This window comes from Pituophis catenifer, unplaced genomic scaffold, assembly GCF_029215685.1.
Source record: "Pituophis catenifer annectens isolate HBS135680 unplaced genomic scaffold, rPitCat1.0.hap2 SCAF_6, whole genome shotgun sequence".
Classification (NCBI taxonomy): domain Eukaryota; kingdom Metazoa; phylum Chordata; class Lepidosauria; order Squamata; family Colubridae; genus Pituophis; species Pituophis catenifer.
In genome coordinates, this window is record NW_027256886.1 from 55,394,676 (window position 1) to 55,407,623 (window position 12,948).

The window sequence follows — 12,948 nt, forward strand, 5'->3', positions numbered from 1 at the left end:
TGTAAGTCATTTTTTTCAGCACTATTGTAACTTTGAATGATCATTAAATGAATTGTCTTTACTTTAAGGACTACCTGTATTACATAGTAAATAATGAGTTTTATTTCACTGAACTCTTCTATAAGGGTTCTGGCCCAGTGGTGGGTTGCCCCCTATAGAACCGGTAGTAAAACTGGTGGGAGGCTCCGCCCACTGACCCTGACATCATCAAAACACTTCTGCGCAGAAGAGCGCGTGTGCAGCACCGCTGCGAACCGGTAGTAAAGGTAAGTAGAACCCATCCCTGTTCTGCCCCTTTCCTAAGGCTAGAGACCAAAGAGTGACCCTCACCCTGAACCTCACTCTCCAATGGAAATGGAAAAAATCCATTCTGCTTGAAACAACTGGTTATCTTCACTTCAGCACAAATAGGAAAATGACTGAAAGTCATTAAAATTTTGAACTGAATATTGCTTTTTTAACCAAGAATATTCTGCTTTTATTCCAATTTTTTTCCTGCATTCATGTTTGGAGAAAAAAATTAGATTATTATGCACTTGTTTTATATTCAAATTTTAACTAACAATTGAAAATAATATATATACTCCTAATGAAACTTTATGTTAACTATTGGTATACACAGAAGATTAAAGAGTGAGGCTTTTCAAAAGTTAATACAGGAAAATAATAATGTCTACTGTCAACTTAGCCTTTGGTCAATATCTGGCAAGACATGACTGGAAAAATTTCAGATTCTCTGATATCATAAGGGATTTCCCTGTAGCAAGAAGTAAGAAACATTGGAATTATACACCATATTTGAATAATGTTCTTTATTGTTAAGATCAAAGAGGTTTGTTCTGAAAAGCAGCTAATTCATTTAAAAAAGATAAATTAAAATAAAAAGGCACTGTTCAGCCATTGAATATTTTTAATAGAAACAGCTTAGCCAGAAACAAAAGCAAAAAATGTATCAAAAGCATCATAAATGTTGGGTATGTATCATTTGATGCTCATCTGCCAGTCATTATAAATAAATAAAAAGGCATGTAGAAGGAAGATGAAAGCTTATACTGTTGCTAAACAATAGCAACAGTATAAGCTTTAAGCTAAACCACCTAACATAGATGATCAGTGGGTTGCTTTGATATAATTTTTGCAAATTAATTAAATTGTCTGTTCATTTCCAAACGTAAAATTGTGCAGTATTTGAAATGGATGCTAGCTATTTCCCTTCACTGAGTTTTGGCAAAATATTCTATAATTTCTCTGTCTTTTTGCTTTCAAAGCTTTACCAAAACCCACCAAATGACCAGTTGGATATATTTCCATTTCTGGAAGAGTTTAGTTTATAGTATTACTCCCGCCAAGTAATAATGATGATTTTAACCACACATTGCATGCTGTTCTGTGGTAAACTGGGATAAAATTATCAGAAGCATGGCCTTTACATTCAACTAGAATTTTTAGAAAAAAAAGAAAGCAGTCTCAGATCATTTCAAAGAAGTATGATACCTTGATAGGTATCAAATGTGGTTTTTATTCCATAATCTTTTAAAAAAAATATTTGCAAGGCCAAGACCAACCTATAGTGTATTTATTGCTGACTGTAGGCCAATGTAATATATAATCACCACACAGCAACCCATAATTATATTGTTGGTTGTGTAGTATACATGATGGAAAATTCACCCAGCAAACCTCTACACAGTTTTTCCTGAATCTATTACCAACTACCATATACAAATGTGTTTAGTTAATTTTTGTAACACTAAATTTTATATCTATGTCAGTCTGGATTGAATTTAGTTAATAGTATACTCACTGGTGGGATAACAGAAGGAAGGCCATATCACTAGGCCTATGGATGTTACTGGGAAGGAAAAATATCTAGACATTACAGAATGTTAGGTTTGTAAAATTATATTCGATGGCTTAAAAACCTAATTTCAGTGTAACTCTATACACTGAAAATATCTGAGTAAAAGATTCTGATATTACCATGTTAGTTTAGCAGGTAATGCCTGATTTTTTTACAATGTTCATAACCATAACATCATTCCAGAATGTTATGGTATGTATAATACATAAATTTAAGCGGCTAGCATGGATCATAAGACAGGTCTGGAAAAAAGAAAAGTAAAAAGTATGTTCAGGATTAGGCAATAGTAATACTCTAGGAGAGCATGGATAGATGCACATTGGTTCCTGGTATTGGTAGTGAAACAGAATCGGTTACCTGTGGAATTCTGGGAGTTGTCCACATGTCTTAAAGTGGCCAAGATTAAAAAAGATTGATATAATTGAAACTAATCAAAAAGTGATATGTCTATAGTTTTGCAGGCTAGAAATTGTAGGGTGGAGAGGAACTATTATTTATTTATTTATTTTATTTTATTTATTTATTATTGCGATTTATATGCCGCCTTTCTGCCAAGGGACTCAGGGCCGCTTACAAAAATGACAATTTCCAATACAAATCACAATAAAATTAAAATCAACAGCCCAATTAAAACAATTTAAAATTATAACAATGTACACCCAAAACGGATCAGTTGAGTTGACGAAAGAGCCACGTCTTCAGCTCGCGATGGAAGGAAAGGAGGTCGGGGGCTGTCCTGAGCTCGGTGGGCAATCCATTCCAGAGGGTCGGAGCTCCCACAGAGAACGCTCTCCTCCTGGGGGCCGTCAGCCGACATTGTTTGGCCGACGGCACCCTGAGGAGGCCACTCTGTGAGAGCGCATGGGATGATGGGAAAGCGGTAAGTACCAGCATTTACTTATTTACTTATTTATATCCCTCCTTTATTATTTCTATAAATAACTCATACTCCTTTCTTGTGCTGTTTTCCCCACAACGACAACCCTATCGAGTGAGTTGGGCCCTAGCCTTCAAAAAAACACCCAAGGTTTGCAAATAAAAATAAGTCAACTTCTGGATAGAGAGAGGAAGAGGAAGGGACAAGAACAACAACACAGAGCTCAGTGCACTCATATACTCAGTGAGAGTCTGCATGAATGAGGAGACAACTTGTAACACGAACTGTTTATTAACAGCAAAGGCAACTCCTGAACAGAAAATCTACATTAGAAAGAGTTGACAGCTCTTATATACTGAGATGTCAAAAACAACAACCAATAGTAAGCCTTAATTTTCCCGCCTGAAGGGATGCGGCAATAAACCAATCAGATCGTGTTTCGTCAGCACACTCTACGCTCCTTTGGCAGTTCTGTGGACACAACAGTTTGCAAATGAAAATAAATCAACTTCTGGATAGAGAGAGGAAGAGGAAGGGACAAGAGCAACAACACAGAGCTCATGATGCCAGCTTGACACATAGTGACCAGTAATCATGATGGAAAATCTTGGCTTTACTGTTTACTTTTATGATTTTCTATTAAAGTAGCAGACATAGCAATAAATGACATCACTCTCATTACCATTCCATTCATTCACTCGATTCACTGATATTTTTTTGCCAAGAAAAATAAAAGGCCAAATATTCTTGAAAGCAAGGCATTGAAAAACCTCAAAGACCGAGAAGAGGCAAGGGGCTTCACATAAATATTTACCCGGGTTACACTAAATAAGTGAAAACTTTTAACAAGTAAAACAGGATAGTCTGTAACAGCCTTAGAAATAGTTTTATTCCTTTCATATATATACCCACACTCTTTTTAAAGTGTTCCCACAAAGAGGAAAACTATTCTTTGGAAACAGTTGTATATACTCCATGTGTTTCCTTCTCCACTTGTTATTGGGGACACACCTACCACCTGGCCAGTGAACATAATTTAGCTATGCTTTCTCAACAGCTGGTCTGTTCAGGGCAGTGTCACATGGAATGCCATTTACCATAATTCCTGGCAGCCGTTGGAACTGCACCTTCAATAAACATTGTTAAACAAGTGCTCAAACAATAATGATTTAGTTGTCAAGTTATCTTAATTTTTAAAAAAAACTAAGGAAAAAAAGGATTAAAATCTCTACAAAACCCTATACTTCCTTGGAATGCTTATCTGGACCTCCTTCCAGAATAAGCAAATTGATTAAAATGAATTTTGCATTCTGGCAGAGAAATATTAGTAAAATATCCACCGTATATATGTCTAATGCTAATTGTGCTTCATATCCACAGTTTTGGAATCATAGTAGGAATATGTCAAGGAAAGCAGATTGACAGATAATTTAGCCAATATTTGTGACCTAAATGGCCTGAAATGTTACGTAACTAAGAAGAAAAATCTGGCAACTGAGAGGAAAAGATTGGGCTAGACTAGGAGGAAAGGTATTCATTAGGTTTATATGTATAGTGTTTTGTATTGCTATTTTCTATACCCATGTGTAGAAAAAAATAAGATATAATAAAGTCAGAAAAATATAAACAAGGTATAGAATCAGTCGTGACCAGAATTTATTATTCTGATTCTCATTATGAAGTAATTTCTAAATATCTCCCAGAGTAGAAGTTTCACAATAGTCAATTTGAAAATGTTATTGTAGGCCAGGATTCACAGACCATGGTGCCTACTGCTAGGCTGAAGTAATCTGGCCATGGTGCCATATGGAGATGTTGTTGCAAGATGCAGCCAGCCTGAAAGAACAAGGAACTGCACCCATGGCACACAGCCTGAGAAGCAAGGCCGCTACAAAAGGGAAGCACCGCTGGAGCACAGAAAAAGGGAAGTTACAAAGGGGACAGAGTGGAAAACAAGTAACTCAATTGTGCTCATGTGTATGAAAGACATGAAGGCCACAAGATGCAACACAAGTATAAAACAGGAAAAAAGACTTTCAGTTCCAGGGTGTGGGTTTCAGGACTGCATTTAAAAGAAGTAGAACCAGGAAGAAAGTGAGAGAAGTGGAGATCAGGCCCTGACGTCTTACAACACCTAGAATCTCTGTACTCAATAGTAGCCACAAAGTCATGATGCTTATGGGGTGTGTGTGTATGTGTGTGTATGTGTCTGTGTCTCTGTGTGTGTGTGCTTAATTCTGCTTTCCTTTATAAAGAAATTACTGGGGGGGGGGACTCTTGGTATTTGTTGGGAATTGCTTAGTTTATTTTACAATTTACATAAAAGCTCCCGAGTGATCTGAATGAAAGAATGCATCTTTCCCCCAAAATAGCCACTTGAATTAGAAAATAATTTGGTAATTGTAATTCTTTTTAAAATGTTATATTTAATTCAGCTAAGGCTACATAACAATTTTAAGAAATAAGAATTCCAGTTTACAAGATAAAGTGAGAACAGTGAATTATAGAGCTATGACAGAAGTGGGTATGGCCCATTTATTAGTCTTATTGTGGATTAACTGTGCTGAAATGATGTCGGAAAAGTGCTTATTTTTCAGTTGGTTTTTAATTTAGCCCAGAATTATATCTAGCTTTTAAATGATTGATTTCTTGTTTTCCAAGCATCAGTAAGCCACTTTTAATTAAAATGGTGTTAATTAAAATGATGGAGTTAAACAATTCCAATATTTCCAAAGTGTTCTCATTACTATTTTTATATTTTACTTCTATCTAGGTACTTATGAAGAACTATATTCCAGTCTTGTCTTCACATTTTCTAAATTCAAAATTACTAAGAATTAATTTTTTAGAAAACATTAATCCTTCTTAATACTATAAATAGATCCAGAAATAATATATCAATTTTCTATGGCATCTTTAATAAACATGTGATATATTTCAGCCTAATTTAAAACCTCTTTCATATTAAACTCATAATTTTGTAGTACTAAAACATTAATTCTTCTAAATCCAAAACCAATACCTGGTTTCTTATCCAGGAATCTTTTATGGATTTACTCTTAAAAATGTGTTGTATCTCCTACAAAAAATTAGAACCACGTTTCCTGTATTAAATTGATATTTTGTTTGGCTCATGTAATTTTCAGGAAAAAAAGTATATTTCAATAAAATCAATATGTTTACATAAAATGATAAATCTTAATAAAATGCTGGGGGACAAAACCCACATGTAAACAAAAAGGAACAGATTCTCCTTAGGTGAAAGGATTGTGAATCCCATATTCTATTTCCTTCATTGCAGAATGTACAAGCAACTAAATTTGGTAAACCAGTTAAGCCAGGGGTCCCCAAACTTGGCAGCTTTAAGACTTGTGGACTTCAACTCTATGCTGGCTGGAGAATTCTGGGATTTGAAGTCCCAAATCTTAAAGCTGCCAAGTTTGAAGACCTCTGAGTTAAGCAATTAACAAGTTAATTAACTAGTTAAGCAATACACACTTCCACACACCCTACATATTTCTTGGAGACTGCCTGAACAAGTCCCTGCAATTTTCTTGGCAAGGTTTCTCAGAAGTGGTTTGCCATTGCCTCCTTCCTAGAGTTGAGAGAAAGTGATTATCTCAAAGTTACCCAACTGGCTTTGCACCTAAAGCAGGATTAAGTTATGATCTTCTAGTTTCTAGCCTAATGCATTAACAACTGTATCAAAGTGTATAATCAATGACGGGTGGATAGATAGATAGATAGATAGATAGATAGATAGATAGATAGATAGATACCGTAGATAGGTAACAAAACCATTAGATTCCAAAAGTAAATCATTTTAAGATATATATTACTTTCTTAAAAAAATATAGTCACTGTACATTACTTACCAACAACATCAAGGTGATATGTGTGATTGATGGATCCATGGATATTCTCAACAATACAGGTATAATTTCCTTTGTCTGATGGGACAACACTCTCCATTATAAGACTCCAGTGCTGATTCCGTACCTAATAGAATTTTTTTAAAAAAGAAAAATATTTTTAAAGAGCATCAATTTTCAGTTTCTGCTTTTTAAGAAGAAGGCTATGCTTGCTTACTGGAAGGTCTTTAAAAAGTCTTTTTTTTAATCAACTCTGGGGGGGTCCATGGGAAGTCGGCAAGATGGTTGTGTGATGTCAAGTTGTTTTCTTGCTCTCCTGGGTTTTTAAGTGCTATGTTTGTCTGGTTTTTTTAAAATTATGTTTTAGTATTTTGTTGTTTTTAAAATATGGGGGCTGTATACTACCTAAAGTCATGCTTTGTGAGATGGCCAGCTATATAAATTTGCTAAATAAATGAGTTGATAAATAACCAAGTATATAAAATAGTCCAGTCAATCTACTTAACTTTGCTAAAATGCATTATATTTATCTCATCTATGTAATTACAAATTCATACTACTGACCAAAACGATGTATATTGTGGAATGGTACTATTATTCAAATGACACAATTTCAGATTTAATATTGAGCAACAATACACATTCCTTCCTATCAATTAATCCATTAAATTGTCATTTACTGTATTTTGCCATTAAATTGGCATTTACTGCATTTACTGTAATAATTATGACTAGCTCTTCCTCTATACAAAAAACAAAGCTGCATATAAAAAATCTTGCATTTTTTGGAAAATAGCTGATCCAGAATCCAATGTTTCTCAACATCTAATTTTCTCTAGACCAAGCCTTGGGGGGGGGGAGGGTTATTTCAGTTTTGAATTAAACAGCAATCAGTCAAGTAATCTCCAACAAATAAAGAGTTTCTCCTTCCCAAAAGTGCTCATAAAACATCATGGATCATCCTCCAATGTGCCCTGACTTCAATATAAGGCCAAGATTCAGCGCAAACACAAATATTAAATTTCTGCTTCTTTTCCAACCCCAGTTATTTCTATTAGCTACTATTTTTCCTATAATATAATTTTTAAATATAACTTCTTTTTTATTTTCATATCTTTTTTTCACACTTATGAATATAACAATGACCCTTTACTCAGATACTGAATAAAAGATAATGATTGTCTTCATAACAAAAACTTGGGTTTACTTTATACATTCTAGCATCTTATTAAGCACCAGGAAATAGTCAGTGAGCAATCAAAGGCTTGGTTTTTAATAAGCACTGTTGCTGCATTATGTCTTTCTTTCCTTTTATGACTCAGATTGTACAAATGTAAAGTAAATACTTAAAAGAGTTTATGTACAGTCAAGTAAGAAAGATGTAGATATAAGGAGCCCATAAACCATGCATATATTCTTTTTACATGAAATTTAAGGCAAGTCACTAGCAATTATTTAGAGTAATTCTCTTGCGCAGTGCAGTGCATTCACTATATGCAATGAATCTGGATGGAGTAGGTGAATTGGGTGCATGCAGCATTATACATAGGATGAAATACTAGTGGCAGAACTTGATACACTCAACTTCCTGCTGCAGCAACTCAGAATAATGAAAGAATAGGCGAGGCCATGATTTCAAAAGCAAAAATAGAAATAAGCAGTAACAATAGCACTTAGGGGTGTCAAACTTGATCCCATTATGGAATCCCATATCATTGGGTAGATGTATCAGGATTTTGTTTCCCCTTGGGTGGGCGAGGCCTGGTTTTCATGGCTGACTAGGTGGGCATGAGTGGGTGGGCCGGGGCGGCATGGGCTGATCTGTCGCCATCTCCGGGATGGTACTGCAGGACAACTCTGGCTTATCATGGGCTGGATCCAGCCCACAAGCTGCATGTTTGACACGTCTGACTTAGATTTACTGTATATACTGCTTCACAGTACTTTACAGCCCTCTATAAGCAGTTTACAGAGTCAGCATATTTTCCCCAACAATCTGGCTCCTCATTTTACCGACCACAGAAGGATGGAAGGCTGAATCAACCTTGAGCCGGTCAGGATCGAATTCCTGGCAGTGAGCTGAATTAACCTGCAATACTGCATTCTAACCACTGCACCACCATACTCCTCAAACTTACTCTATGCACTAAATCCAAATATCTTGGCACAAAAGCTACAGAGCATAAGTATACTTGAAAATATTTCAGGTGAGTGCCAACTATTTATCACTACATCTTCAAGTTATTGCTAGTTTTTATATTCTGTGCTGCCATACATTATACTTCCATAATCAGTGTGCTACTTATATAGTCTAAGATCAGTGGTGGGTTTCACTTACCTTTGCTACCGATTCGCTCGCGTATGCATACACAGAGCATATTTGATGATGTCTGGGTGGGCGGAGCCTCCGGCCACCACTGCTACCGGTTCGCCCGAACCAGGATGAACCGGTAGCAACCCACCACTGTCTAAGATGCAGGTTTGATGCAATCTGACACTATTATTATTGCTTCCATGAATACTGCACATTCCAAAGAGCCAAAATTTATAAGAAGCCAATAGAATCATGAGACTTAACAAAAAGAACAAAAAGAGTTGGAAAGGAACTTGGAGGTCTTCTAATCAATCCGCTGCTCAGGCAAAAAACCCTGATACAATTAATATAATTGTACACATGAACTTCATTTTTCTTCTTATTTATCTGGTGTAATTATATTCATTTATTCAAACTATCTGTTAAAAACCTTATTTTCCATAAATATTTTTAAAACCTCTCTGCCACTTTGCCTGAAAATTAAGCTTTATATTTAAGAATTTAAATATAAATTCTTTAGCTTTAATTACAGGAAATTCCAAAATTATATTGATCATTTATGCAAGTTAATAGAGTATAAGATATGCAATTTTTATAGAAATTTTCTAAAGCTAATACAATATATTCATTTCATACTTTAATGTAACATTCTTTGCATTGTAGCTTAAGTGTATGCTCTGCAAAGAAATTTAACAGATATACCCTTTATATTTATCTAATAATTTTCCTAATAAGATTCATTCATTTTGGTTGCATATGTGCATCCTTGCCCACATTACTGCATGTTATATAAACCAAATGCAAATTAATTTAAGTTTCACAGAGCTAATACTTTCACAATGCTTGTTGCTCAATATCTATAAATCTTCTTTCAATATAGTAACATTTAATTTGATTTATGATGCATTTCTAAAGCATTCTCACTGGTCCTATTCCCATAATTCATTTAGTCTTTAAACTCCCCCCATCCCCCCCCCAAAAGAGCTTGATTGTATGAAATTCATTCTGAGTGGGTTAAGATTCTCCCAATTTAATTGAGCACATCAAGGGAGTTGTTGACTGCAAACTAATTCCTACTTCTCCCAATATAAATATGAAGCCATAGAGAGACCTTGTGAAACAGTGCCTTGCTCTTCATCTTTAAGACTGTTTCAAGAAGTAGAGTTTGACCAGGAATGCTACATAAACACTCTACAATAAATAAGTTACTAATCAAAAAGTCATTCATAAATTATAATATATCTGCTATCAGACTCAGGAAGTAAAAATTAATAACTTCGGGGGAAAATAATTATTCAAATGTTATATAAGATTGCTTTCCTTGGCCTGGATATGGAATTGGCAATTTGGTGCCCTCCAGTTGTTTTCAACAACTCAATTTTGAGCTGTTGTCCATATTATTAAGATAGACAAAGTTCACCTAGGCATCCAAAAGTTTCTATGGCTGGATTACTCAAACTTTATATGACTAAAGAGAGATCTCAACTGTGATCCAAACACAATCTTTTAGCATCAGCACCTAAGCATGTCTAGTCACATTTTGCACACCTACTTCAGGGATTACAAAATAGTGCCATAATGTATATTCTCCTGAAATATAGTTTTCTAAATAACTAATACCCAAGGCAAATCTGATTTCTTTGCTGTATCTAGTATAAAAATAAGAAAACAGGCTGGAGTCTGAGCAAGAGACTATTCCAAGGTTTGGGAGGATAATTGCTCACTTGCCTTGTGTATAACATGGATTTTTGGTTGAGGGAGAAAACTGAGAGTGCTCAATAAGATTGATACTTTATCTCTGCTTTGATTCACAACTTAAACCCACCTCGAGCATGCCTAATACTCATTTTCTGCAAAATATGTATGATGCCCATAAAGAAATTATATTTATAATTTTCCAAGTTAGTCATCTTATTGCCAAGATAAAACCTTAACAAGATATATCTTTTTTTTTTCACTGACAGGAATGTTAGGAAGAGCCAAGCTGTTAATCAGTTAATCAAGCCTCAACTATAATAAGCTCAGCCTTTCACCAAGATTAAGCAGCATTAATTCTACTTTTAATCCTTCTGCACTACTTTCTTCTACAATGTTCAGTTTATTAAATGCTCTGTGATATTACAGTGGAAGTCAAAATGGTACTCATAGAAAATATGGGTGTCATTGACTAGGACAGTGATGGCTAACCTTTTCTGAACCGAGTGCCCAAAGAGCGTGCGTGCACATGCAAATGTGTGCACGTGTGCCCAACCCCTCAAAATACAATGTGCGCATGTCCCCCGCATGCATGTGTGCCCCCATCCGCATGCCCCCCACATGCACTCCTCTACAGCTGGACGGCGGAGGCGCGTGTGCATGCGTGGCGGAGCTGAACTGGGGCGATGGCTTGCATGCCCACAGAGAGGACGCTGCGTGCCACCTCTGGCATGTGTGCCATAGGTTCGCCATCACGGGACTAAGAGATCAATCTGAAAAAATCCTCAAAATGTGATAGATGATTGATGGGGGGGGGATTTTCATACAATTTTTTTTTTATTTGATTTATATGCCGCCCTTCTCCTGAGACTTAGGGCAGCTTACAATGTGCTAAGCAATAGCCTTCATCCTTTTGTATATTTATACAAAGTCATCTTATTGCCCCCATAATCTGGGTTCTCAATTTACCTACCTTAGAAAGGATGGAAGGCTGAAGTCAATAGATTCAGTATCACGTGCTGCAGACCACGGGTGTCAAACTCAATTGCGTCACATGACATATTGAGATGTAGCGAGACATTTTTTGCCTTTGCGGAGCTGAGGTGGGTGTGGCCTTTGTGTGACGCATCCGGCCCGTGGGCCACCAGTTTGACACCCCTGCTGTAGACACTCATTTAGCAGTTAATCTTGTTTAGCAACTATTCACAAATACAATAGCAATTATAATTATTTACTGACCAAATGTGTCTATTTACAACTAAATTTAGTGTGCCTGATAACAAAAGCCTTCATTGTGAAACTGATTAAAGTCTGGTTAGTTTCAGGTAGTAACTAACCAGAGCCAGAGGGTTCTAATCGACTAATTAAGGTCAGGGAATGTTTTAGGGACTCAAGATGTTGGGAAGAAAAGCAGTCAGGAAACGATAGTTTTTTAAGCAAACTCTCTACCTGTGTGGAGGAAAAAATACCTAAGGGGACAGGTCAGGCACAGGACACTTTACAAGAAAACTTACTTGAATAACATGGCAGCAACTAATGATCTTCTCTCTCTCTCTCTCTCTCTCTCTCTCTCTCTCTCTCTCTCTCTCTCTCTCTCTCTCTCTCTCTCTCTCACCTTCCTTCCCTTTCCTTCTCTCTGTTATGTGTTCACTTAGTGACCTTTTTGCTTCCAATTTAGGAACAGATTGCAGTCGCTAAGAAAGGAGGATGCTTTCTAAAAACAGATAGTTAATCCAAAAGGTGGGGACCAAATTATCCACTATTTATGTCAGAAAGTTTCAATATATCAATGTGTTTTAAAAAAAGAAGGGTCCTGTTTTCAAATTCAAATATAGAAGCTCCAAAAAATACCTTTTATAGTTGGTCATTGCTGCACCAAATGTTGAGGAAATGTTTCAGATGTTTCAGACAAAAATGAAGAGCTTGACCAAATAATAGCCTCAGAGAAAGAACACCTCCGCAGCACACCAGACAGGTGTGTAGGAGAGAGAAAATAAGGCAGATAGCTGGACATAAACTACTCGTGCCACGGTCTTCACAGATGTTTAAGGTTTAAAGAATTCCTATGAACTAAGTTCTGTTTTGATATTTACATATAACTCGTTTCAATATTTTGTTCCTGGGATCTAGCATTGATATCATCCTCTTCATTATGATTTTGTAGTACCCTAATACATGCCTATTAAATTAAAAACTATAGCATGCATAGAATTAAGAATACATATCATAAAAAGAAGAATGAAATCTTTAAGGCTGAGAGATGTATCTGAATCAGCTGGAGACAAGACCATGAGCAACAACAGGACAATTAGCCTATTTACAAAGCCAA

At 36.0% G+C, this 12,948-nt stretch overlaps 1 protein-coding gene across 5 annotated transcripts in view; it reads right to left on the reverse strand.

The window, feature by feature from the left end:
* Positions 1–12,948, reverse strand: part of FGFR2 (fibroblast growth factor receptor 2) — a 121,794-nt gene that overhangs the window by 59,153 nt on the left and 49,693 nt on the right. For all 5 annotated transcript variants that reach the window (XM_070945734.1, XM_070945732.1, XM_070945736.1 and 2 more), the window contains one exon: positions 6,614–6,737. In XM_070945734.1, the coding sequence (XP_070801835.1) occupies positions 6,614–6,737 (124 nt within the window). The remainder of the gene's footprint in view (positions 1–6,613; positions 6,738–12,948) is intronic.